Consider the following 26418-nt stretch of genomic DNA (forward strand, 5'->3'; position numbering starts at 1 on the left):
GGGTGTTTTAAAGGTACAGCACTGAAAAGAGAACTTACCCTGAAATCTTAAAGTTTATCACATAGACATTTTTATTCACAGACGCTTAAAGGTGCCACCTTCATCTGTTCAATTGTTTACAAGCTCAGACATGAAGCAACTTTCCAAACCCTGTAGGAGGAAGGAGAAAAAGTGCTGATCCTATCCGTCAAATATCATTCAAATAAAAGTTAAAGTGGCTCCATAAAAGTATCACCTAATGCACATACTTAAAATACTTAGGTATTGCAGTACTTACAAATTCGGATTTTTTTTTACAATGCATCTCACACTTTAGTGAGATTATAGTCTAATCTAATTATGGACACTGGAGATAATGACATCGTCAAAGAAAAATGAGAGATTCTGAAAAATGATTTTAATCATCTTCTAACCTGAAATCCCAAAATGGAGGTGAATATGAGGGAACCACTACCGACCGCTGGACATGAAATGAGAGATACAGCAGATTGATTATTGATTAATGAATGGCTCAGTGAACTTTATGGACACATAGGATCTTCTGGGAAATGCTACCTCCTCTGCAGACATGATGGATTCGGCCTTAATCAATCTGGAACTAATCCTAATCCCTAATCTGAACCCATCATGTGGCAGAACAAGTGGCTCCACATTACAGCCACATATTTAAAAAAAGAGAGAATACCTTTTTGGAAGTACTTTAATTAAATTTAGTTAAACAAACATAACAGTTTAGATTGCAGAAATATGCCAGAGGTTCTGGTAGTTTTAGTTCAGCAGAGAAGGCCTTCATGTAAAACCACGAGTCACAATGACTGAAGATGTGGGTTTGTTAGCATGAAGCCGAACATGACTCAGGGAAAACGAGATGAGATACGGTACGGTTCTGATACTTTAAAGAAGATACAAACAACAACCGCTAAAATGTGTTTTCTGCAAGACACACAAACACGAGGTCAACAGTGTTGTGACGTTTGGTGTCCAAGTCCATCTCTGGGCAAAAGCATTTCACAAAACAAACACAGGACAAACAACAGAGGAGTCGACTGCACGTGTATTAACTACTGCATGATACCAAAGCTATTGTGCAATGTATGTGCAACATCTCTGTCTTGTTCATTATTTCCTCTTGTGAGTCAAATAAAAATAATTCTGTTTAAAGAACTGTATGCAAACTGACAGTGACAAAAAGTGAGAAAAACTCTATTGGTCAATTTTACAAAAAGAACTAATAATACTAAATGCTTCTGTTGAATACGAGCTTTTCATGATGGGAACTCAGCCACATTTTAATGTAAAATATAAAATGATGACGTTGTGAACACAATTTTATGGAAACCATAATTATAATGATATTATTATTGCTAATAGATATACGATTTAAAAAAAAGAAAAGACTGGAGATAATCTTAATTGTGTCACTAGTTGGAAATCCAGGAGCAGAAGGAAGATAAGTGGGAGCATACATGTTCACATAAAAATAAAAACAATTAAAATGATGGAAACGGTGCAGCAGAAATTTTATGACATTAAGAGCTAATAACACAATACAGACAAAAAATGTGCAGCTTCATAAAATGTAAAGTAAGAAACATGCATAAAGTGTGGAGAACAAAAAAGTCTTTGTTTTGTAACATGAGAAAATATGACTAAGTTTTACAAGTTTCAGTAGAAAACGGCAGCAGATAATATGACAGGGAGCATGCAGGTCAATGATGATGCCAAGAAAGTCCCAGCTGCCCCTTCAGATGAAACTACAAATATATTAAATTATGTAAGAGGAACAAAACACAAGTGACATTTCAGTTCAAGATTAGAGGAGCAAAGCAGCAGGCTTTTTTCCCCTACCAACTATCAACATGTGTTTTGTTGTAAGATCAGTAGACATCGGGACGACAGCGCAGTGACCTTTTGATCAAGTCCATGCCAGGAAAAAGCATTTCACAAAACAAAAAGAGGATCTCACAAAAGAGAAGTACATTTCACACCCACTAGCTTACTGGGTAACTTTTTTGCTTATTGCATAAGGCGCATTTTATCAAATGCAGGACATTTCTGTATTGTTCATTACCTCCTCCTTTGGGTCAAATAAAACATTTCCATTTAAGGATGTGCACTCAAGTCAAGAGAGAGAGAAAGAGAGAGAGAGAGAGAGAGAGAGAGAGAGAGAGAGAGAGAGAGAGAGAGAGGCATCAAGGAGTGAGGGAGAGCAAATAGAGAAATAAGAAAGGATTATGTGAATGGTAACTAAAGAGCCCAGAAAAAATGCCAAAGAAATTAAAGTTTAACTTCAGGATTAAGGTTCGTCAGTGTCCAATTGCACCAGCTGTCGCTGTTTGACTTCATGCAAAACAAAGGACTGACTCTTTGGTCAGATGAAACTAAACTTTATGACCACAGACTCAAAATGAAGCAGACCAAGAAAAAACTCTGTCCCGCAGAGAAACATGGAGGAGTGTTGGCTTTGGTCTGGGCTGCATCTTTAATCTGTTCAGGATTCAAATTTAATCTCAATAAAAGGCATTTTATAGTCTGACACCAGTTCTGGAGTCAGAAAGCTTGGCCTCCGTCACAGTCGCAGGCCTTCCAGCAGGAAAATGACCTAAAACATGCAGCTGAAAACACCCAACCATCTAAAAGCAAAACAACGGACCATTCTGTAAATGCTACTGAACATCTGAACTGAAACACGTCGCCTGGAGAAGACAAACTTCAAACCTGAGATCCGTTTGGCCTGAATACCTGTGGAGTCACAGAAATCATTTGATTTGTATGAAGTTACAGGAACCATCGTTTGTTTCATTTAGTTTTAAATGATTCTACTGAACTGCATTTCAAAAGCGATGCCTGATTGTCATTGGTTCATTTTTAGTACATTTGTATCCACCATGACTGTTATTGGGTTATTTCCATGACCGTTGTGGGATTTTGACACTTTTTTTTTTTCATTAATTGAGGTTACCAAAACTGTGTATATGTGCATGAATAATAATAACAGACGTTTTTAAGTAAAAAAAAAACAGGAATGTTTGTTTCTGATGAATCTCAGTAACTTTGAACTAATTTAAGTTATAAATTTGGTTTCTGAGGAAGAAACAAATGTTCCATAAATGACTGTTGAGTTGGACGCAGCATGATTAGCTCAGAAAACTCAGCCTGCATGTGGCCGCCCCTTTAATGTTTCTGTTTCCTCCTTTAAGATGTGATGTTAAGATAAATGTGCCTATAAAAGCTGAATGCTGTTCCTCCATCTGACCTGAAACTTTCTGATTCAGAGCTGAACGTAAGAAGCTGATTCTTCTATTTTGTTCCAAGTCCTTTTTACTTAACTTTCTCCTGTTATTCTGCTCCACAGAAGGTGATAATCACCCAACAGGACCTGCAGCCATGAGGATGCTGACTCTGCCTTTGCTTCTCTGTGGTTTGATGCTTCTGAGCAGCATAAACGGTCAGTAAGTGTGAGAAGAAAGAATCCTTGAGTTGTGCAATTAAAATGACTTAACCTGCTGCCTAAAAGAAATTAAATGTCCTTTTTTAACATTAAAAATATATCATTTATAGATAGAGATAGAAGTTCCGTTTCTAGATTGTTGGTGCACTTTCTACTTATGATTTAGTTACACCAGCTGAACCTGAGCTGACCAGAAAAGGCTTTTTATATCTCAAAAATGTACAGTTACAACCTTTACATGATAGTAGTGAAGATTAGTTTAATATTTTTCAGTGCAACATTCACTATTAGGTGAAATGGTATAATAGATAATGTTTGTTATATTTTTTTTCCCACAAAGAGATCAATGGATTGAGAACTGAATGCCCGTCTGGTTGGACTCTAATCCAGGGACGCTGTTTCAAATATATTCCAAGACGTTTGACTTGGGGTAAAGCTGAGGTATAACTGGACAATGATTCGTGTTTAGGAACATGAAGCTGCCTTTACATGTTGCGTCTTCCTAAACAAAAGTAAATGCTTCATCAACATTGTTTTTCCAATAAATTGTTCTTTTTTCCCAATTGATTGGCAGAGAAATTGCGTTTCCATGGGAGGAAACCTTGCATCTGTGCACAGTTCTGAAGAATACCATGAAATTCAGTCGCTCATTATGCGTGTCACTTATGAGATGAAGGTTACATGGATCGGCGGCTCTGATGCAACGGAGGTTAGCACTACCCAATATTACTCTATTCATCAGAACCTGCTCAACACAGACTCTGAGAGTCATTCTCCTGATGCGTCTCCTTCCAGGAAGGTACTTGGTCTTGGAGTGACGGGAGCCTGATGACTTTTACAAACTGGTGTCCCGGAGAACCCAACAATCTTGGCGGGAATCAGAACTGCATTCAAATGAATTTCTCAGGTAAAACTGTTCTTTCTTTTAATTAATGATTAAGGCACATATTATAGATATCTGATCACATGCAAAAACATAAAATAAAGATTTATTGATAACACTTTATTTGAAGGGGGATGAATAAGACTGTCATGACACTTTCATAAACATGACATAACACCTGTCATGAACATGAATAAGCCTTAATGAATATTTATGACTGTTGTCATAAAGCGTCATTTGGTAAATTATGACACTTTTAATACAAAGTTGACATTATTCAAAATGTCTTTATTATGACAACTTGACATTAACCAGGAAATTATTACTGTTTAAACTTTACCTTTAATAACATAAAGTTACCTAATTTTTAAAGTGCAATCAGTAAAACATTTATAACAAATTTTTATCAGTAATGATTTCTTGGTTAATGTCAAGTTGTCATAAAGACATTTTGAATAATGTCAACTTTGCAGTGTTGTGTTCAAGACCACCTAACCCGAGACCAAGACAAGACCAAGACTTTTAGGGTCCGAGACCAAGTCAAGACCAAGACCAGCTACAGCTACATGACACAATGAAATGTAAAATATGATCGAAATTGCTTCTCAAAATAATCTGAAAGATCCATATTCCCATAAAAACACCTAGATATTAAATACTTAATACATTTTACCAATATTAAATATTCCATTTCTGTGTTACAATGTGTGATGGTCTCGTGCCATCCCTAAAAACATAACACCCTGGACATTTGCCCATATTGCTCATGTAAGAAACCACCACTGTTGCACCATTAAACATAGCAATTGAGGCAATGCCCTGATGGTAAATAACGCTCAACCATGAACACTGACCAAGGAGCAACAAGCAAGAAGTAACCAAGCAGAAGGCGCTCATCGTGACTGTTTTCACTCTCTATCCCAGTACATGAAGCCAGGTAGTCTGACACCATGGCAGACATTACAGTTGCCACTTTGAACAAAAACAATCAAAGAGCAATGTGCATGCTCTGCGTGCTCTTTCGTTCTTGTGCTTTAGTTCTTTTTTAATTTAAATATCAACGTACATAATTAAATATAATAATGATGCAGTGTACACAGAGCATTACAAGAACAAAGAACCGGTGTTCTGTCAGGTCAGATCGTCATACGCTTAACACGAACTCATGGTGTTCTGTCAGGTCAGCATACGTTGTCAGATAGTTGTACGCTTAGCTCAGACATGCATACGCTGTCATTACCATATGATTTTATTTAATCAGCAACATAGAATCATGACGTAGATCATCATACACTTGGTTATTAACAGTTGTATGGCATCCAGCTGCAGCCAGACCTGCTTTAAATACACTTTGAAACCATGAAAACGCATGTATATCTATCTAGTTATCATATTATGTCATATTATAAACAATTTAATGACTTATTTTCGTCATAACTTGTTGCGTATACTGACAACTCCACTGACGGTCGGACTTAATGCGCATGCGCTGGCGTGGTACTCACTGCATGTATACTATTCTGACAGCGTATGGCTATCTGATAGAACACCGGCTACATCTGTCAGACACGTCATTACCATAAGATTTCATTTAATCAACAACATAGACTCATGACATAGATCGTCATACACTTTGTTATTAACAGTTGTATGGCATCCTGACTTAGCAGTTAAGTGAGTTTTACATGGGCGTGTGTTGTAGTTGACTCCAGCTGCAGCCAGACCCTGCTTTAAATACACTTTGAAACCATGACAACACATGTATATATATATAGTTATCATTGAAAACTATTTAATGACTTATTTTCGTCATAACTTGCTGCGTATGGTGAACTGACAACTCCTCTGACGGTCGGCCTTCTTAATGCGCAGGCATGGTACTCACTGCACGTATGCTATCCTGACAGTTTATGGCTATCTGATAGAACAACGGCTCTCAGCAACACTCCAGTCCTATCTAATAAGTAAAGAGATGAGCAGATGAATCGACTGTTCCTGAATGTCACATCACTATATTGCAGACTTTTGGACACAGCGCCGTTGTCCCATATATGCGACAAGTCAGTCAACATCTCCGCACAATAATTCAGCGCAGTCAGTGACAACTTTTTTTCATCACAATGCTTATGTGTGTCTATACAGCTAGCTTTGCTAACATCACGTCAACGGATCTTACCTTCTTTGAGCTACTTTTCTAAGTGACGAAAATAGTTAGACGTTATCCCCACCGTCTGTGAAAGCGAAGCGATGTTGAGTTAGCTGCCGCTGAGAGAAAACCACTGCGCATGTCTCAGAGCATCGCGTGCGAGTGAAAGGTGGGGAGGGGAGGGGAGGGGCAAGGGGAGAAACACGTAGTTGCTTGGATTTTAATTGGTGCGTTTTGCATCCACTGAAAACAAAGATGTTAACAAATAAACTGGACAGTATGCTGTACGTTTAGTGATATTTTCACAGTTGTGGTCTCGACTGGTCTTGAAATAAAATGCCAAGTCCTCAGCGCCCGAGACTGAGACAAGACCGAGACCATCAAAAAATGGTCTTAAGACCGGTCTCGAGACCAAGACCAATTTCGAGTACCACGACACTGCAACTTTGTATTAAAAGTGTCATAATTTACCGAATGACGCTTTATGACAACAGTCATAAATATTCATGAAGACTTATTCATGTTCATGACAGGTGTTATGTCATGTTTATGACAGTGTCATGTCAGTCTTATTCAACCCCCTTCAAATAAAGTGTTACTGATTTATTTTATCTTTAGTGGTTTTCCTGAATAATTCCAATCTGAATACAGCTGTGACCTTAGAAAAGCTTCAGGCCTTTTTGGTATAAAACTGTTTTCTGTCTTTCTCGCTTGCAGAAGAAAAGTGCTGGGACGATTACAGATGTTCATTTTCCCTACCCTCTGTCTGCGTTTTGAAAAAAAGGAAGCGGAACTGAGCTGAAGACATGAAGAAGCATCTTCGTTTTGCATCTTTTTATTTTCTATCTATGCTGCTTGAAAGATGATGCGGGGCAGCACATCGACAGAGGATCTCTGTCTTGCTTCTCATTCGATCAGGCCAAATGTACTGTAAGCTAACAGCTTTATGTACTTTTTTGCTGATTAAACTTCCCTTCTTGTTCTTTGCAAAATTAAACGGCAGGCATTAAAATACGCTGGTCTGGATGTGTTTTTGTTCGTGTGTAAAATGTTTTATTTTGAGCAGTCTGGGTCCTCAGCTGTAGCTTAGCCAAGTTAACTTTATTTGTATTGTACATTTTAGCAATAAGGCAGATCAAAGTGCTTTACAATATGAAACCATAACACAATAAGCAAACACCGTAAAAGGTTTGAGGCACATTTAGTTGTTTCTATTAACTTCTAGACATTAAATCAAATCAATCTTGCAAATTTTAGATTTTGAACTTAAGTGTGTGTTTGAAAAAAAAAACTGATTAAAAGTGGAATTGTGAGGCTAATACAATCAATCTGGTACAATTTGAAAGTTGAGTTTAACCCTTTACACAAAACATGGAACAGTTCTGTAGCAATTAGGAGCTTGGGGAGGACTAAACCAATGAAATCTTTGTTTGAATTCTTTAGTTTTACTCCTGTAGATCTTACATGAGAAGAAAAACAAAACATTAACGACGGGTAAAATTGGTTTGGCTGTTATAGCCAAATCTTATTTGAAAAAGGGGAAAAATAACTTGGTGCTTTGAAGAGATTGCTGACTGATTAACTACTCATACAGGCGCGCCCTCTAGTGGTGTAGCAACTCCCGGTCCGTGGACCAGTTGGTACCGCCATGCGCAAGACATAATTAAATATTTCCCTTTTATGTATTGAGTCTGGAGGATCTTTTATTTTGAAAATCCTTTAACCAGAATCTCTGTTACTTGCGCGTCAACACTGAGCCCACAAGCAGCAAAATGAGTAAGAAACGGATCAGATGTCTTTGGAAAGTTTCTTAGCAAAGGGGAAAAGGCCCAGAGAAGAGACAGGAGGATGGATTTATCCCGGACCGGTAGGTGAGTCAAACATTACAAGCCGCTCTGTGTAACATGCGGCGACCGGCTGCTAATGAGGCAATGAAGCTTCAAACTGCTTCTCCACGTAGAGAAAAGCAGGCTGTGGATATAAGCAATACTTCGGGTGTCATTGTCTCCCATCACTCCCAAATGGGACCGTCTCGTTGCAGAGAAACAAGCTCAGGGCTCCGTTAGTCATTATCGTGAGTTAAAATGTTCACGAAAGTAAAATGCTCGTTTTTGTGGCACATCTGTATCTTATTTTGAAGGGATATGTATGTTGGCCGATTCTCCAAACCTCTGTGACCACAGAGCTGATAAAAGACCAACAGGTTCAATCGGTTCGTGTTCAGCCACTCGGCAGGAGCAACACGAACCGATTCAAGTCACAAACATCGCGATTCCAGAGGATAATCCAGTAAAACCCCCAACATAGCGGGAATTTAGAATAACCAAACACTGATGACGATGTAGAAGCAATAGTGACAGTTTTTATTGTAAGAGATAAAAGAAACAAAGAAAAGGCGGTGGTTAAAAGATGGCGGGAGCAGCCGCTCTATTTGTTGCACTATGATTTGGAGGTGAATATATTTTTTCATAATTAACATTTTTAACTGATATATAATAATGACCTAATAATAAACATTTCCACATATCATCTCTGATATCCACCGGACTCTCAGTTGCGCGATATGTCAGCTGTTTGGGATTCCCCTCTGTTCTGACGTCACCGCGCTTTCTGATTGGTTACCTGTCACATTCAGAAGGTTGTATTCTCGCTCCCAGTCAGGGTAAACCCCACAGGCTGCGATAAAAGGGCCAAGACAACCCAAATTGGGTATATTCAGGATTTAGTGGGAACACCGACATGCAGAAGCCTTATCTGACGGTTCACTCCCCCCACCCCTCCGGACCGCAGCAAAATTTCCAAGTCTTGACCGGTCTGCGGTAATAATAAAGTTGGGGACCACTGATTTAGTGCACAGGATAAAAAATTTGAAGGTAGCAATTACAGGAACAATAAACTGGGATTTGGGAGGGACTGTGGCCAGTCTGAGACAGAGGATGCAGAATATTAGTTTTTTTTTTTTACTTTAGTTGTACAATAAATTCTTCTGTCTTGTCTTGTAGGCTGCTGTATGTGCATCGTTGTGTTGGTTGGGATGTACAGTGTGTACATTGTTTTTGTAGGAAAAATAAAATATATTTGTTACAGTTTATTTGTGTGTTCTGAGTATAAAAAATATTTTAAAATATTTTACAAAACACTAGGGGTCGCATTAATGGAGCATTTTCCGTATTTGACCGGTATTTTTATAATTGACGGAAAAATATGAAGCTTTTCCGTCTTTCTGACAGATTATAATTCACTCCCTGGCTATACTATGTGCAGACACACTAAATCGATCAATATAGAAAAGCATCCCTTCTGAATATCATCTGCAACATAGACACTGAACTAAATGCATCTTGTTGACAGGGAGCTGACAGCGTGCTGAAGAGCTATGGGCAGGGAACTTAAAACCTAGATAATGATCCAGTGAAATCAAAGATTATGTTATAGAGTTGCTATTAAGTATTACTTGAATCTGGTTGTTCATCTTTGATCACATTTTGCAGTGTGGTGCTGCTCCAGTTTGTTCTCTGCTGCCCTGAAGCAATCATGTCCTGTTTTTCAGCATCTCAAACTCTTACAGCTCTAGTTTGAGGGGTCTCAAAAATTATCTGTATATGGAAAAAAAAAAGTGGAGTGACACTTAGAAAAATCACGTTTTATTAGAAATTCTTTGTAATTTTTACTTGAAAAAAATCCAAGTTAATCTTAAATAGTAGTAAGACGTGTTTTTAGCAAATACTTTCAGGGTTTTTTGTGTTTAGAGGTTTTCTGTTGGACCAAAACACCTAAACTGACACAAAGTGCTAAGTTTGACCTAATTAGTTTATGGATTTTCTCTTTAGAATTAAGCACCAACATCCCATCATATTAAAAAAATACATTTGATTAAGCTTTAAAATAGCATAAAGACCCTTATGGTTGTCTAACAGTTTGATGAAACAATATGCAGGTATAGGTAAACACACATCCTGTACTGTTTGTGTTTATAGCATCAAGAAATTTAGTGGACACAATATTAAAATTTTATTTTGGGCACTTTTATCACTTTATTTCTTTCAGGAATGAGGAGAGCAAGTAGATCCAAAACAATGTCTCAGTTTGTCCAGTTTGTCCAGTTTGTCCAGTGCTAACTAGAAAACAAAGTCGCTATTCTTCATTCTAAGGTTTCTACTGGGAGGTTTCACAGCTGAATCATTATTCAGCAGCAATGCAGCTCTTCAATTAGAACACTGACAAATAACAAACCTTGAACAATGGGATCAACTTGAATCTAATCAGTTTGAGGTGACAGTCATTACATTCAGGTGTTAGAGAGAAGCTACTTTCTAAAACTCCACTAACTTTGGGTTTAGTAGTTTGCAAAAATGCAGTGAAAAATATTATAGATAAAACAGTAGGATATTTCCTGTGACTAATTTATAGCTTCTGCTTCTTGTGCAGCCTGGTTTTCATCAGGCCTTTCATTGAGCACAGGAGCAGATTTTCTTGGCGCAGACAAATGGTAGAGCAAAGTTACACCACAAGTCATCCCAGCACTTTTCTGCTGTAAAAAACAAACAAACAAATTAAATAAATAAATAAAAAAGTAATCTACATATCACATAAACGGCTATACTGATCAAATAAAGGTTCTGCACTAATGAAATGCAAAGCATATTTTCTCAGCCAATAACAACTTTTTGCTCTTTTGTCAGATATCACTTACCTTTATCATTCATTTGTAAACATTGCTGAACGCCTCTGGGATCAGTAAGGCCATTATTGGGCTCTCCAGCGCACCAGTTTGTGTAGTGAAATGGACTTCCATCACTCCACAACCAGGTGCCTTCCTGGGAACAAAAGTTAATAAAAGACTGATATAATTCAACAATTCACTCAAAGAACCAAACAAGTAATTCCTAGTACTAAAGTTACCTCTTGTCCATCATAGCCTCCAATCCAGGTATTTACAAGCTCATTAGTTGCAGCTGTTATCAACCTTTGAATCTCATGATACTCATCAATATTATGGATGGATGCAAGACTGGACTGCAAGGACACACAGTTTTTCTACAGTGTGGAGAAAACAGAGAGGTGGTGTTTCAGAGCATTAGAAGAACTCAGAGATAAAAGAAAGTTACATAAATTCTGCAAGAAAATGTGAAAGTAAAGCACAGATACCTGAGCTGAAGCCCAACTCATCGGTGAAGAAAAGAAGCGGAAGCAGCGTCCATTAAACTCAGACCAGCCAGAAGAGCAAGGGCCTGAACTATTGATCGGGTTGTTTACTGCAGTTCAATCAATCATCACACAATCACAGTCAGATGGATTCACATTCATCAATTTAAAACAAACGTGGCAAACGTAAAGAATAAATATCATCACACAGAACTTGAATCTGTTGTCCGCAGTTTTCAGTTCAGTCTTCTTCATCCACTGACATGTTTCATCAGAACAGGTTGTGTTTTAATGTATTTATCAGAATACTCTCTAGTCTGATGAGAGCGATTGTTAAAACATAAATGTGCAGTTTTTTTTTTACATAATGACCAAATGCTTGGTAATCAGGGATTCATTTTTCTTTCTTCTGGAGAAGAACAGGAGAACCGATTCATGTAAAACTCTTGGCTGGAAAGGAAATAATTAACATCCATCTCTACATGTGTGCTTTCCAGTAAATCACTTGTTAAATGTATATTTATTTCTGGTAAGATAAAGTTACACAGAAACTTTTATAATGATAAAACAAGTATTAAAAAACAAATAGGTGAATTATATTAAGGTAAATGCTGTAAATAAGCTTTTAATTTTTTCATAATTGTTATGTAATTTTGACATTTATTACATGTTTTAAAAGAAATCATTACAAGGAAACATAACGTTACCTGTTGGAGCTGCTTTCTCTTCTCCTTGTTCATCTTGTGAGGATGAAAATGTTTTTAAATCTCATAATCTTTGTCATTTCAGTGGAAAAGATCAGAAGAAAGATGAATTTATTGCTGAATAATACATGAAGCACCAACCTGCTGCGTCAGTCAGTTTCAGGTCCTTCACGGCTGCTGCTTCAGGAGGGACTGCAGTTTGACACAAATTCAGTTTGGACTTTACTTTTCCACAAGATATGTGTATGATTTTTTATTAACATCATGATTTTATTTAAGGATAATTAAAAGCATTATGCTTCTTAGCTGAACATTATTCAAGAAAGTATGTCATTTCATACATTTAAACTAAAAATCCAGGGTTAAGACATGTTTGAACAAACATTCATTGTAGGCTGATTATTATTTGTTCAGTTTTTATGAGTATAATAATTCAAACACTCACCAACATCTTGGCCTAAAGCCAGCAAGGCACAGTGAAGCAATGATAGAATCAGTATCTTCATGTTTGGTTAATGCAAACGGAGACAATAATCACCTTCAATAAAGACAACATTTATTGACCCAAGCGTTATTTACAGATCAATTAAGAAATATATGAATGAGAATTACAGCAGGGAAATCTTCTTTCCTTACCTCAGCATGCAAAGAGGAATGACCAACTTTCATTTACTGTTGGTGGCACGTACAAAAACAGAAACTAGGAGAGGGCATATAAGTAAAACACACACCCACACACACACACCCACTCGTACAAAGAGATTACCGACTCTCATTTAGCCAAAGTCGAGAGTTCCCTGAACTCCTCAGATAACGGATGTTTAATTGTCTTAGATGACCTACATATACATGCAACGTGCTGAGATAAATAACGTAATGTAAGCCAAATATCTTACCTTTATTTATTTAACCTTTATTTAACTAGAATAATTAAGTACACATTATTACTTACAGTACCAACCTACATAGAAGCACACATGTTGTAAATAATATACATTTATTGCCCTTTAAAAAACATCCAATAACTTGCATTATATTGTTGATTTTGTTATATATGGTTCCTATAAAATGTCTTATTTGCAGTTACAATGATAATAAATACACAATGTCACAAATGCTTATCAACATGTTTGATTAAAGAAAAACCTCGGATTGAAAATCCTCACATTCATTATCCATTGGATTGGATGACCGAACCAAACAGCTTATTTTATACCGTGTGTTGCCTTTGACGTAACTACGACAGCATGTGTAATTTGTAATGAAGAATTTATGTCTTTCATAACAAAAGCTTCAGTATCTGTAAGGCTTATTTTTGTCGTCTCTTTCAGAAATCGTTTATGGAGCTCCAAAGCGGTCAGACTCATTGAGTCCAGCTTTTATCCACTTGGCCACTTCGTGGTCTCTAGCCACCCTCAGCCTTTGGTTCCTGCTGTCTCCCAGGACCAGCAATGCTGTTGCTGCCTGTTCACAGTCACTCAGTGTAATTTTCCATTCATAAAATATTGGCATTTATTGAAGCTGCATTTCACTGCAGCTTCAATAAAATAGCTTCATATCATTATACGTTATAGAACATAATTATAAATACACTCAAATCAGAAGAAATGTAATTGAATATTCCTGAAATCAGAGGATTTCAGCCCTGGTTCTAAAGAAAAGTTGATCCAAATGATTGCATTACGTCCTAAACATGCTGTAATTATACGGTTGGTCAAATGTCATCTCTGCTCAGTTGATAATAAAGAATAAAATTTGTTCTATTTAGAAACAGTTTTGGGTTACAATCTTTATCATGTTACAGTTATGTTCACATTAGGGTCACCAATGCCGATGCTTTTTGTGTGTTTTGTTTTTTTAGATAAGATAAGATTAGAGGTTCTGATTGTTAGGAACTACGTTTCCTTAACTGATACCAGTAGTCTTTACTGGACGCCACAGCCGACTGTGAGGCAGACCTTTGACTTCTGCTTTTAACTTCATAACCATAAATCAGATAAAACACAACAGAAAACCACAGTGACACACTGCGTTGCTCATGTATAAATAAGGTCAGGATGTCGGCCTTTCTATCTTTGCTCATTTGCTTTTATAAATGTTTTCTGCCAAAATCCACAATTTTTCTATTTGCTCAATTATATTGAAACAACTATTTTAAATTATACAGTTATATGGAGTTGATTTTTTTAAGTTTGTTTGACAGCTCAGATGAAAAATGCAGGTTAAATCCATAAAAGGCTGGACATTAGTATGTTTATTGATATAAAAAGGTGTGTCAAGGAATATCAAAGGTAAGAAATAGCTTAGAAATATCTACCTGTTAATGACAAAGATCTAATCCAGCCAGCATGAAGCTGCAGTGAATGCTCCTCCCATTAACTTTATGTAGATTTTGTTCAAATGTTGGAGTATTTTTATTCAGTTCCTCAAAATGCTTGATCACATTTTTAGATCAAAGCAGATGAAAACACAGCTTTACAAAGAAAATCATAGAATATTATTGGAAATAATAAAGGAAATCTGTTTGCATAGAGCCTGAATGTAAGACACATTTTGGAGTTATACCAGGAAAGTCTAAGAAAATAACTTATAAAGATTTAGTGGAAAAAGAAAAATATCCTTGACCCCAGATTTATACAAGTCAGGGTTATGAAGAGGATTCAATTAAATTAGTTTTATTTCACACAATCTAAATTTGTTTTATGTAGGAAGGAGGAAAAACATTACAAACGAATATAGATAACATTGATGAAATAACAGGTCTTGGATGTGACGTTGTAAAGATTTATCTGGAAAGCTTTTATCACTGGTTGCTCAGAAGTTAAGTCTGTGCCAAACACGTGCGTCTGAAATGCACGTGTCGAATTCCCGGATCAGGAAACAGAAACAGTATAAAAGAGACGTTTTCCAGACTCTGTGCAGCCAAGGCTTCAGGAGCTAAACCGAAGAAAACATTCCTGCTGAGAGGTTGGTGGAAATCAAGTTAATAATATTTATCATTTTTCTCAGAGGCTTTCTGAAGGCAACATTTTTTCAATCTTTGCAGGTGATTTTGTTCTTAATCTCCATCTTTTCCAAAATGAAGACTGTGACGGCGCTGCTATTCTTTGGTGCCTTCTTGGCTCTGAATGAAGCTGCTGGTAAGTGTCTCTGTACAGGAGCAACATTATCAATATTTAACCATAATGATTATTGTTCACTCGTTATGTTGCAACATATAAAAATGTAACCAATGTTAAAAACATGCAGCTTTTCCAGATCCTGAAGTTCAACCTGACGATCCTGTTCCAGACGGTGAGTTTTAGTCACCGTAGTTATCATTCATAAAGTTATCTACCAATCAGATAAATTACTCATTACATGTGGTAATAAAAGCTTTGCCAAATGACACAGTTGTTCCAGAAGCAGAAGGTGGAAACTGGGCAGAAACAGCAGGTCAGTGAATCTGACAATCCGACTAAACCAACCAAAACAATTCAAGGTTAAAAATCTAACAATTATCCAATACAGACCTCGATCCTGAGGAGGAGGAAACTCATCCAGATGGTGAGTCTGATTCCTGTTGTCTCATGAAAAACCGTTCATATATATGAGAGTCAGAAGCCTCAGTTGATTATTAACACATCATTTTTAAACAGAAGCTCTGAGGATAAAATCATGTATTAAAAGTTTGACTTCTATTCAAATGGTCAAAAAACTTGGTTGCCTGATAATTATCTTTACAAATAAACATCATTACATATGTGAAAGGTTTATATTGTTTGGATTATTTATATGTTTTTCAGGAGAAAATATTTTGTTTTTATCTGCATTGTGGTCTTTATATTGTTCTAGCACAACATTAATAAAAATTATACGACTGTAGCAAATCTCAAAGAATCTTTAAGGATAAAATTACGTTAAACTCTGGTGTGTTTTCTTTGCCAGCTGACCTGATGATGAGTAAAATATCTTGTCCTGTCGGCTGGTCTGGATTCGGGAATCGATGCTTCCGGTATTTTGGATTATTCAGAACTTGGGCTAGAGCTGAAGTGAGCTATTTTATTTTACCAACTCTTTGCAAACTATCTAGTCTCACTTTCTTTTACTAATGAACATTTTATGCCTAACGTTCGCCTCTCCCCTGCAGAGACACTGCTTGTCCCTGGGAGCACAGCTGGCATCCGTCCACAGTTTATTAGAACACCATCAGATTCAGAACCTGATTTCAGAATCAGGTGGTGGCGATCAGGAAACGTGGATTGGAGCATCTGACGCAGAAGAGGTATCCTTACACACTGTGTTTGTAGCTTGTCAAAGATCTTTGAGAGAAATCAGCGATTCATAAATCTGTTGTCTGCAGAATTCCTTTTGGTTCTGGAGCGATGGGAGAGTTTTCCAATTTACAAACTGGTGTAGTGGACAGCCGGATAACATCGGGGCAAAGCAGCACTGCGTGCTTATGAATCATTCAGGTACATGAAAACAATGCAAATTTCAAACGTTTGATAAGTTTGAATGACGAAAATTAAACTTTAGTTTTTTGTTTTCTGTAGAACAGAATAAATTTTGTTAGTTCAAATCACATTTTATGCTAAAAGTTTTAAAAGAGAGTTTTGTTTCTGCTGAGTCACTGATTTCACTTTTTGTTGTTTTACAGCGAACAAGTGCTGGAATGATGAGCAGTGTGCCTTTAGCCGACCGTATGTGTGTGTCAAAAAGCTCTGATGGCTCCACAGCTCCCAAAGAAGTCAAACATACAAGCAACAGAGGAAATATGTTGGATCTTTTGACCCTATCAAGCATCGTGTATATTTTTAAGAATTAAACCTTTAACTAGTCATGTGCAAAAACAATCGATTGTTTAATGAATAATTTCTCTTTGTTTTTCTTTATAAAACACTGCAACAAGATGCCATGTAATATTTTGTTATGTAATGTAACTGTGTCTAATAAACACATTTAAAATGTTACTCTCACTGTTTATGAACTAAAATGAATGAATAATCGAGATGCAAGACTCTGGTAGCTGAAACTAAAAATCCAGTTTCTCTCCCAATTATTAAAACTGCAGTTTGTGACTTTTACTTTTATCCATATTTATTAAAACAGTCACCATGTTGTGACAGATAATCTGCCCCGTCCTCCCGGTGTTACTATTTCCGTCTGCAAAAATGCACCAAAAACAACCAATCAGAGGCAGGAGGCGGGTCTTAGCGCTGTCAATCAACTGCCTTTACACCGATCAATGTGATAACGGTGGAAAAACAACTTCCTACAGAAGAAAACCATTTATCTGCTATCATCAGTGGCTATGCTAACTTAGTAAGATGCAAAAGGTCAAAGTTGAAAAAGTCAAATATACAATTGAATAATATTAACACATTGTTTCCTAGAGGACTGAGTGTGGGGTAATAGAAGAAGTAGAAAAAACTAAAACAGAAAAACGAATTCACAGACTGTAATGATCTTGATACAAACATTTACTGTATTATTAAATCTCACCTGTATTTATAACAGATCAGTTTTTACCTGGAACGTTTCCTGACAAAATGAAGAAAGGATTTCAAGATTACAAAAGCAACAATAAGCAAATTTGAACAAACTTAAAGGAGGACCAATATCAACAAAAATCTGATTGAAGACTTCTACAATATTCACGTTGTGGTGTCATTATGTTAAATACACACTGGGACATTATGATGTTTTTAATAACTATTTATTATCTGCCTTAATTTTTCTTGAGCAGCCAAATAAAAGGTTTGATATTATGAGTTTTAGCTTAAACAGGTTTTGCTGTTCTAAACTAATTTTATTCAGTAGAAACAAGGACAACAATAACCTGATGCTTTGAACAGGTTACACTACTCACACTGCTGCGCCCCCTAGTGGTTCAGCAAAAATACTATTTATGTCGTACATTCTGCTGTAGCGCTGAAGATGTGATTTTAAAAGAAAACACAAAGGGACAGTTTGATGTATCTGCTGTAATATCAACAGCCTAAAACCTAAACAGAAGTTTATCAAACTTAAATGAGAGAAGTTGTAAACTTAACACTCTTAAAGCTGCAGTAGGCAGCTTTTATGAAACAATATGTTTCTTGCAGATTTGGTAAACTGTCCTGGTGGTAAAATATAATCTGTGAAAAACCTAATAAATATTTAATAAAACTTAACCTACTGTAGCTTTATTAAGTTAAATGTGTTATAACACCTTATCTGTTCTAAATAAACCAGAAATGAGGACAGAATAATGACTTGTAGGGCAGGTTTGTTTATGCTGCCCTATTTATTCTGTAATTACAGTGAATTTTATTCCCATGAAAGGAAAAACAAAGCAAAGCAAGAATCAATTTCATAAAAGAAAAATAAGCTAAATTACATTTACTCAAGGCAAAATAAAAACAACTCATTTGTCAGATTGTTTGATCAAAAGTTTCAATAAACACAAATGTTTCATGTGTAAACCAGTGTTCTTGTTTTGCCATAACTTCCAGATAAAATCTGTTATCAGTCAAGGACGTGTCATTTATTTCCCTGTGCAGGTTTTTCCCTCCTCTGAGGTCAAACATGAGGTTCTGGATGATGGCTGTACTTTCAGTTTATAAAATGTTTTATCTTAAATATTCAGACATCCAGCACTTAAGCTGTAAACTTTCCGGTTGCAATGAAGACATAAAATCTAAAGTTTGTATCTGATGCACTGATGAGATCATATAGAACAGATTTGATCTTATCATTTCAGAGGGATCAGAAATATTCACAGCCCTGTTTAAAATACATATAAAGCTAAATGTTATGTCCTGTTTTTGTTCAATATTCTGTTAATTTGGCCATTTATGATGACTGTATGATAATATGCATCAACATATTGTCTTATGTGACTGAACTGAAAACAAAAGAATCAGAAGATGCAAAATATTTCATTTAGGTTTCATGTAAATGTTATTTTAGGGTTGAATATTAATGTTCTTCAAACATCATAAGAACTGGATTGACTTGAAAAATGTGCTAAACATGACTAATAGATGCAATAATATTTGTTTTGTTTTCCACCTAAACTGTCCATTTTATGATTTATCAGGGAATCAACAGTTATTTAAGATATGAATCATTAGTAAATGTATGAAATATGTGCCAGCAAACATTTGATACTCATTTAGAAAGAGAAAAATTGTTAGTTCCTGATTTCAGGTGTTGCATCTTTAAAGAATTAAGTCACATATTGTTACAATGTTCAGTTCATGTGATGAGGAAGTTTGATAAGCTTTTTATCAGGATTAAACATTTGCAGTTGATCTGGAACAGCTGTGACATTAACGAGGCAAACAGTGGATCCAGTTATGGAGATCTAAGCAGTGGACATGTAATATTTAATATAATTACATTTCAATTCAATGTAAATTTTCATCGACTAACATTTTAAGTAGTAATTATACGATCATCTCTGAAAAATAAAGTGTAGTCATATAAAAAGTTTGCACAAAGCATGTTATAAAAACCACACTTGGACTTTGGTAACTGATAGATGAAAACAATGTTTGTTCAAAAGATAAGAAATGAAGAGGGGAATGTTTTTTCTGAAATGCACGCGCCAGCTTCCTTGTTTTGAGGCTGGAAGGAACCGAATATAAGAGCCGATGTTTCACTGGTGCAGCACATTCAACCTGCAGGCTGACTGCAACCGTGGGAACTTCAGAGTGTCCTGTGGTGGGATTGGTCGAAATTAGCTTCTCGTTTCTCCATATTGAACTTTTTACCGTCTTCAACCTGCATCACCAAAGCCATGAAGGCTCTGAGTCTGCTGCTGCTGCTTTGTGCCACGTTGGCTTTGAGTCAACCTGCTGGTGAGTTTGTGTTTGTTTATTACTCCCTCCTTCAGTTATAAGATTTTTACATCTCTATATTTCAAACTATCATTTCATTGCTATGTTTAATGCAGCTCTTCCAGATACCACGGATGTGACTGAGAGCGATGAAGCTCTTCCAGAAGGTGAGACTGTTTTTCATCAGATTTCTCATTTTTAATGTCTTCCAGATGTGTTTCTATACATCTGTCTTTAATTAGCGAGTCTTCTCTGTCTTAATATGAACAGTTTAAACATATTTCAGTTCAATTCCACTTGATTATGTCTTCTGGAAATTCAGCTTTTCCTGCTTTTTGAGCTTAGTGTGTTATTCTGAGTGTTGTACAACATTTATACTGCTTTAGAAAACAGGTCAGGCAAGTTTTGTAAAATACACCTGATATTGATCATAAAAAATAATACAAAATACCCTGACTTTTAGTCGTATATTCTTAGTTTTGTCATATTTTTTGTTCTATATAGTATTAATATTAAAAATCTGAATTGTATCCAGAAACCAGAGAAAATCCTGACACTGAGGATGTTTTTCCAGAAGGTAAGTTTACGTTTGCCAATTATGAGCGTTAAATTCTGTAAACACACAACAAAATGAATTTAACATGAAAACTTTTCCAGAACATTTGACTCTTCATGAAGAGGAACCTGGAAACTGGACAGGTGCAGAAGGTTGGTGCTGTTTTTTCTTATGTTTTATTAAAAAAATACAGAAACGTTCATCCTCCTCTTTCCTCGTGTTTTTCGCAGAACCAGCCTTTGAACCTGTGGATGAAGAAGCTTACCTGAAGGGTGAGTTTACCTTTCCTCATAATGTGGGCCAGGTTTTGTTTTGCAGCAAATAAGGGGAACAACAGAGTTTCAACCAAGACAACTGGCCATAAAATAGACCCAGAAAGTCCAGCTTCCTTCCTGAAGAGGCTCAAGTGAATAACTAAAACCATCAAAAATAGATGATGATAAAACAATCACTAGTCTGTTCTTAAGCTTCATCAGCCCTAATCGTAATGTTGTTGGAGTTGTAAACATATGACCTTCAAACCTAAAACAGATTGAGACGTTTACTCAGCAGACTGGGAAGCAAACTAGCGTTTTTTAATACATATGTAATGTTCTATCATATTTTTATGTCTTTTATTGCATGAAATATTCACATGCAAGCAATGACTGCTGATTTTATGAAGACTGGATGAAGGTTTTTCTAGTTCCCTCCTTTTTTTCAGAAACAGCTGAGTTGCTTTTTTCCACAACATTTGTGTCCCACCACCACATAATTAAAACTACCAGCTGAATATTGTAAATAATTTATCTGAGACTTTGTGTTTGTCTTCAGCTCTGAATGGAACAGCTCAACGTTCCGGATCCTGTTCTTCTGGCTGGACCCGGGTCAAAGGTCGCTGCTACCACGTCTTTCCATTCGCTGCCACTTGGCATAGAGCTCAGGTGACCATGGATTAACTTTGCTTTTATTTCACACCATCTCCTTCCTGTATTGGTGTAGCAGCTCTCCTTGTCTCCACTGCAGGGGAACTGCAGGTCCCTACAAGCAAACCTTGCCTCAGTCCAGGACTACGAGGTGAATAATCAGCTTGTGAGGATGATAATAGCCGCAGGCCGGGGCCATACTGCAGTCTGGATTGGAGGCAATGACATAAGATGGGTAATCTCACATGTGCACCTCATGGGTCAGCCTTCAAAAAAATGCATTTAAATGTTTTACTCAGACAGCGTTACCTTGCAGGACGGCCGATGGGGCTGGGTGGACGGAAGCCCTTTTCGCTACAGTAACTGGTGTCGATTCGAACCCAACAACTTCTTCGATCAGGACTGTTTACAGATGAACTACGGTCGTAAGTGAAATGATCTCATCTGGGTGTGGAGATGCTAATTGTAAAGATTAACAGTTACATAATTAATTGCAGAGATGACCAGGCTCTTAAACTTACTAGTTGTTTCTACATTTTAGACTTCAGATGTTTCTATGATTCAACATGTTTTTGTTTGTTTTCTTGCAGGGCACAGATGCTGGGACGATGCGCAGTGTTACTTTGAAAGACCATTTATCTGTGTCAGAAACTTCTGATGACTGTTTGTCTAGAAATGACAAAGTGTTGGTACCAACACTCATATGCACTGCATATAAACATTATTACACTGTATATAAGGAAAATATGCAATGATGACTGAACATCTGTATTCAAAAATGCAGATATTAAATTTAAATCCATTTGTCAGATTGTTTGATCAAATGTTACAATAAATGAAAATGTTTAATGTGTAAACCAGTGTTTATTATTTCTACATAATTTCTACATAAAATCTGTTATCCAAAAAGGGAATGTAGTTTATTTACTTGTGGCAGCCTTTTCCTTTCCCCAAAGGTCAGATATGAGGTGTAAAGGTGATGGTTGGACTTTCAACTTTAAAAGTTTCTCCTCATGTTTTACAAAAATGATCTGGAAAAAGCTAAAGTTTGATCTTATCATTTGAGATGAACGATTAATATTTTCAGTCCACATCAACACATCATTTATTCTTGCAAGCTGTTGTCTTGTGTGATTGAGTAGACAACAAAAGTACCAAGAGATTTCAAATATTTAATTTTGGTTGCATGTAAATGTTACTTTAGGAGTGAATATTAAACACATGGATACTTATGTTGTTAAAAAATAATAGAAAAAACATGTCTGACTTGAAAAATGTGCATCTGCTAATAGTGGATGAAATAATTATTTTTGTGTTGTTTTTCACCTAAACTGTCAATTTTATGAGCTGTTAGTGTCTCATAATTTATAATTTAAAGTTATAAATTATCAGTAAATGCATGAAATATGTGCCAAAAACATTTGAGGCTAAATAAAAAGGGCTGTTAGTTCCTGCTTGTTTAGATATTATATAGAAAGTTCAGTTCCTGAGATGACAAAATATGATGGAACGACTTTTTATCAGTATAAAACAGTTTGTGTGTCAATGTGGGACAGACAGGAAATCAATAAGGTAATCAGAAGGTGGGAATTCAGCCACATAAATACAGTATGATATTCATTGATTAACTTTTTAAGTGTAAATGATAAGATCACCTCTGTAACATGAACATTTTCAACAGAATATGCTATAAAAGCAGGTGTGGATTTTGGTAAAATATAGATTTAAATAGTGTTTGTTCAAAAGCTTCCTTGTATTGAGGCTGGAAGAATCAGTATGTAAGAGTCGATGTTTTACTGGTCCAGCATATTCAACCTGCAGGGTGACTCTAAATGTGGGAATTTAATGTTCGGTGTGATTGGTCGAAGCCAACAAACTAGCTTCTATTATCTCTTTATTGCAAACATGTATCAAATGAATTCTCATCAGTGCAAATAATGACGGAAGTTTCTAAGTTTTCCTTGCAACTGAACAATTTTACAGTTTGCGACAGAATATAGGAACATTTACAAAGACAAACTGATGATTTTCTACCATTCTGTTTTAGCATTGTGATACTTTTCTGAGAAAATATCAATTTATTTCTGACTCTTGGTTTTCCCTAAGATCAGGGAGTAAAGAAAACAAATAATCAGATAGAAATAAAGGTTTCAGCTAATATAGTTAAGGCAAAAAATTATTGATAACCGTGGAAGGTCCAGTTTTAAATTATTTCCATTTAACTAAAGAAGTATATATAAAACTTTTAAGGTTGCTTTATTTATACTGTATTTATATTTATACTGATTAGGTCAGTCAGAATAAAAAGTCTCAATAGCCTCAATATTGTGATAACTAAATAAAGCAACTTGTTTCTACAGGCCTTTCCTGTTCTTTGATTTGACACAACTGTCCCTTTCTCGCCCACAATTTGTTAAACATTTTAGAAATATAAATCCTATTTTTCTATATTTGTAACAACTCTCATTTTATTGTGGTTGTCGTGTTATTCCCCCCTCCTCAAAAGGGGGTGGCCGTAAAACAAGTGGGGGCTCGTCTGGGATATAAAATTCCCAGAGCTGAACACAAACACAATATTTGAGATCAGATGTTTGTGACTGTTTGGAGATGAGCTTCAACTTGTAGGAGTTCATTCAGGATCCTAGTCAGGAGAAGAGATGTGTCTCATTGATGACTTGCTGTGTATTACTGAACAATTTGATATTCCTGTGGAGAAACATGTTGCTAAAGATGAAATTAAGAAATTATGAAAATATTTGAGCTTGTTAAACTGGTTGCGCTTCAAATTTTTGTGGAGTCAAGGAAAACTGATCTAAATGTTTGTGATGATCAGGTTCCTTCTGTTGAATTGGGACTCTACCCTTCGAAAGAGGAAGCAGCTGCTGCCATGGCAACTCCCCAAAACAGGCTGGCAGTTTTGAACATGCAAATTCCATGCAGAAAGACCCCGGGCCAGTAACCGAACCCAGGACCTTCTTGCTGCAAGGCAACAGTGCTTCCAACTACACCAGTGTGCAGCCCATATGGTTGTACTTTTAATCTTAAAAACCTTTCCTGTTGTTTTTTCTTAAACATTCAGATATACACAATTTATGATGTAAAACTTTCCAGTTGCAATGAAGGCTTAGAACATCTAAAGTTTATATTTGCACTGATGAGATCAAGTACAAGATATTTTTTCCAAACATTTGCAGCTTAATTATAAAATATTGCACAAAATATTAACAGAACTCAATCAATCAACCAAATTTTATTTGTATAGCACATGTTACATTGAATAAACAGTGAGAAAGATTTTGAAAAAGAAAAAAGATTAAAAAAAGATAGAAACATTAAAATCCTCAACCCCTTTAGGACTTCAGTTTGTCATGATCCGTGTTTCTGTGTGTTTATTTTTGACTTATTTCTGTGTTTATTGTTATCCTGTTCCCTGAGTCTCTGTCTCTGCGTCGTCCCCGTTGATTGTTCCCAGGTGTGTCTCATCCCCTTGATTACCCCTGTGTGTATTTAGTCCCACCTGTTGTCTATGTTCTTCGTCGGTTCCTTGTCTAACGTCGTGTGTAAATCACTCCTTGTTTGACTCTCCAGTAGAACTGCTAAGTCCTGGATAGCGTCAGCTCTAGATTCCAGTCTTCAGCGTATCAGTGCTACCGGTAATTAGCTGCGTGCTACTTCTCCGCCGTGCCGCCTGTATTGGACTGTTGAGCTTCCGTCATTAAACATCACTTTATTCATCATAACCTGGGTCTCAGCGTCTCTCCTCACCACCTCAAACCACCACCTTATGACACAGTTAAACGTCGTTTAACTGGGACTCAAACCCTCTGGGACTTTAGTCAAAAACACCGTTTGACAAGGACTCCAACCTCTAGGTTTTTAGTTGAAACGCCGTCAACTGGGACTCTAAACCCTGTAGGACTTTTGTTAAACGTCGTTTAACTGGGACGTCATCATTTACATCATTAAAATGTAGGCCGTGAGAAAGAGAAATAAAAAGAATAATAGATATAAAAGTAAAATAAAAACATTAAAAACATCAAAGACATAAAAACCCACACTCTAATCCTAATTTAGCCATAAGCAACTCTAAACAGGGTTTTAAATTGAGATTTAAAGGCTCTCAGTGTTTCAGCTGTTTTACAGTTTTCTGGAAGTTTGTTCAAAATCTGTGGTCCATAGAAACTGAATGCTGCTTCTCCTCGTTTGGTTCTGGTTCTGGGGATGCAGAGCAGAACCAAAAGTTCTGAGGGGTCTAGACGGTTGGTACAGCAATAACAGATCTTTAATGTATTGTGGTACTAAACCGTTCAGTGATTTATAAACTAACAGTATTTTAAAGCCTATCCTCTGAGCTACAGGGAGCCAGTGTAGGGACTTTAAAACTGGTGTTATGTCTCTATCTTCCTGGTTTTAGTGAGAACAGCAGCAGCAGCTTCTGGATCAGCTGCAGCTGTTTGATTGATTTATTAGTCAGACCTGTGAAGACGCTGTTGCAGTAATCAATGCGGCTGAAGATAAATGCATGGAAACTGGAGATTTGGTCCAATTATATGTTCAAAGTGCTCATTATACCAATATATTTCATACTTTTCAATTGGTTATTTATAAGACCGTTGAAAAATGTTCATTGTTTTTAATTAGTTTCATTTTCTGCTTTTAATGGTTTTATTTTGCAAAAATAAAAATAGAATTGTTTTATATAACACAACAAGGCCTGTCACAATACACAATAAATCAATTAATCGCATGATAAATTAAAAGAAACTCAATCTCTTTTCTCTCATTTTACCAAAAACTGAATGATAAAAGTCTTCAGTCCGGTG

General features: G+C 36.4%; 4 protein-coding genes across 5 annotated transcripts; 3 read left to right on the forward strand and 1 right to left on the reverse strand.

The window, feature by feature from the left end:
• Window positions 1-3233: 3233 nt before the first annotated feature.
• On the forward strand, window positions 3234-7492 carry LOC106910112 (ladderlectin-like). Its single transcript, XM_014976690.2, has 6 exons — window positions 3234-3283; window positions 3356-3448; window positions 3792-3892; window positions 4026-4160; window positions 4247-4358; window positions 7198-7492. Exons 2-6 carry the CDS (start codon window positions 3388-3390, stop codon window positions 7275-7277), a joined length of 489 nt encoding a protein of 162 aa, XP_014832176.2. The 5' UTR covers window positions 3234-3283; window positions 3356-3387; the 3' UTR covers window positions 7278-7492.
• Window positions 7493-10430: 2938 nt separating this feature from the next.
• Window positions 10431-14080, reverse strand: LOC148154342 (type-2 ice-structuring protein-like). Its single transcript, XM_088015203.1, has 6 exons — window positions 12769-14080; window positions 12471-12521; window positions 11629-11735; window positions 11383-11517; window positions 11174-11297; window positions 10431-11011 (listed from the first exon to the last, which is right to left on the reverse strand). The coding sequence occupies exons 1-6, from the start codon at window positions 12833-12835 to the stop codon at window positions 10929-10931; spliced, it is 567 nt and encodes a 188-aa protein (XP_087871329.1). The 5' UTR covers window positions 12836-14080; the 3' UTR covers window positions 10431-10928.
• A 303-nt stretch (window positions 14081-14383) lies between these two features.
• Window positions 14384-17286, forward strand: LOC106910117 (ladderlectin-like). Of its 2 annotated transcripts, XM_088015797.1 has the most exons (9): window positions 14385-15296; window positions 15376-15469; window positions 15579-15623; window positions 15723-15764; window positions 15840-15875; window positions 16257-16360; window positions 16459-16593; window positions 16672-16783; window positions 16969-17286. In XM_088015797.1, the coding sequence occupies exons 2-9, from the start codon at window positions 15409-15411 to the stop codon at window positions 17034-17036; spliced, it is 603 nt and encodes a 200-aa protein (XP_087871923.1). In that variant the 5' UTR covers window positions 14385-15296; window positions 15376-15408; the 3' UTR covers window positions 17037-17286. The 2 variants fall into 2 exon arrangements, with proteins under 2 accessions (XP_014832180.2, XP_087871923.1); XM_014976694.2 differs by having other exon boundaries at window positions 14384-15469.
• Window positions 17287-19791: 2505 nt separating this feature from the next.
• On the forward strand, window positions 19792-22452 carry LOC106910115 (type-2 ice-structuring protein-like). The gene is made up of 9 exons (XM_014976692.2): window positions 19792-20155; window positions 20251-20301; window positions 20670-20711; window positions 20792-20842; window positions 20921-20962; window positions 21504-21613; window positions 21696-21830; window positions 21912-22020; window positions 22186-22452. Exons 1-9 carry the CDS (start codon window positions 20095-20097, stop codon window positions 22251-22253), a joined length of 669 nt encoding a protein of 222 aa, XP_014832178.2. The 5' UTR covers window positions 19792-20094; the 3' UTR covers window positions 22254-22452.
• Window positions 22453-26418: the final 3966 nt, after the last annotated feature.

Source organism: Poecilia mexicana, unplaced genomic scaffold (genome assembly GCF_051168715.1).
Source record: "Poecilia mexicana isolate PSO_F unplaced genomic scaffold, ASM5116871v1 scaffold_18, whole genome shotgun sequence".
Lineage (NCBI taxonomy): Eukaryota > Metazoa > Chordata > Actinopteri > Cyprinodontiformes > Poeciliidae > Poecilia > Poecilia mexicana.

Excerpts from the sequence above, each read along its gene's own strand:
- LOC106910115 (XM_014976692.2), top strand. The coding sequence starts at position 20,095 with ATGAAGGCTCTGAGTCTGCTGCTGCTGCTTTGTGCCACGTTGGCTTTG. Across the intron at positions 20,712-20,791 it reads TGAGGATGTTTTTCCAGAAG|AACATTTGACTCTTCATGAA; the intron begins GTAAGTTTACGT and ends AAACTTTTCCAG. Across the intron at positions 22,021-22,185 it reads TTTACAGATGAACTACGGTC|GGCACAGATGCTGGGACGAT; the intron begins GTAAGTGAAATG and ends GTTTTCTTGCAG.
- LOC106910117 (XM_014976694.2), top strand. The coding sequence starts at position 15,409 with ATGAAGACTGTGACGGCGCTGCTATTCTTTGGTGCCTTCTTGGCTCTG. Across the intron at positions 15,624-15,722 it reads TGACGATCCTGTTCCAGACG|TTGTTCCAGAAGCAGAAGGT; the intron begins GTGAGTTTTAGT and ends CAAATGACACAG. Across the intron at positions 16,361-16,458 it reads GAACTTGGGCTAGAGCTGAA|AGACACTGCTTGTCCCTGGG; the intron begins GTGAGCTATTTT and ends TCTCCCCTGCAG.
- LOC148154342 (XM_088015203.1), bottom strand. The coding sequence starts at position 12,835 with ATGAAGATACTGATTCTATCATTGCTTCACTGTGCCTTGCTGGCTTTA. Across the intron at positions 11,298-11,382 it reads GAGGCTATGATGGACAAGAG|GAAGGCACCTGGTTGTGGAG; the intron begins GTAACTTTAGTA and ends TTTTGTTCCCAG. Across the intron at positions 11,012-11,173 it reads TTTACAAATGAATGATAAAG|CAGAAAAGTGCTGGGATGAC; the intron begins GTAAGTGATATC and ends TGTTTTTTACAG.
- LOC106910112 (XM_014976690.2), top strand. The coding sequence starts at position 3,388 with ATGAGGATGCTGACTCTGCCTTTGCTTCTCTGTGGTTTGATGCTTCTG. Across the intron at positions 3,449-3,791 it reads GCTTCTGAGCAGCATAAACG|AGATCAATGGATTGAGAACT; the intron begins GTCAGTAAGTGT and ends TTTCCCACAAAG. Across the intron at positions 4,161-4,246 it reads GCGGCTCTGATGCAACGGAG|GAAGGTACTTGGTCTTGGAG; the intron begins GTTAGCACTACC and ends GTCTCCTTCCAG.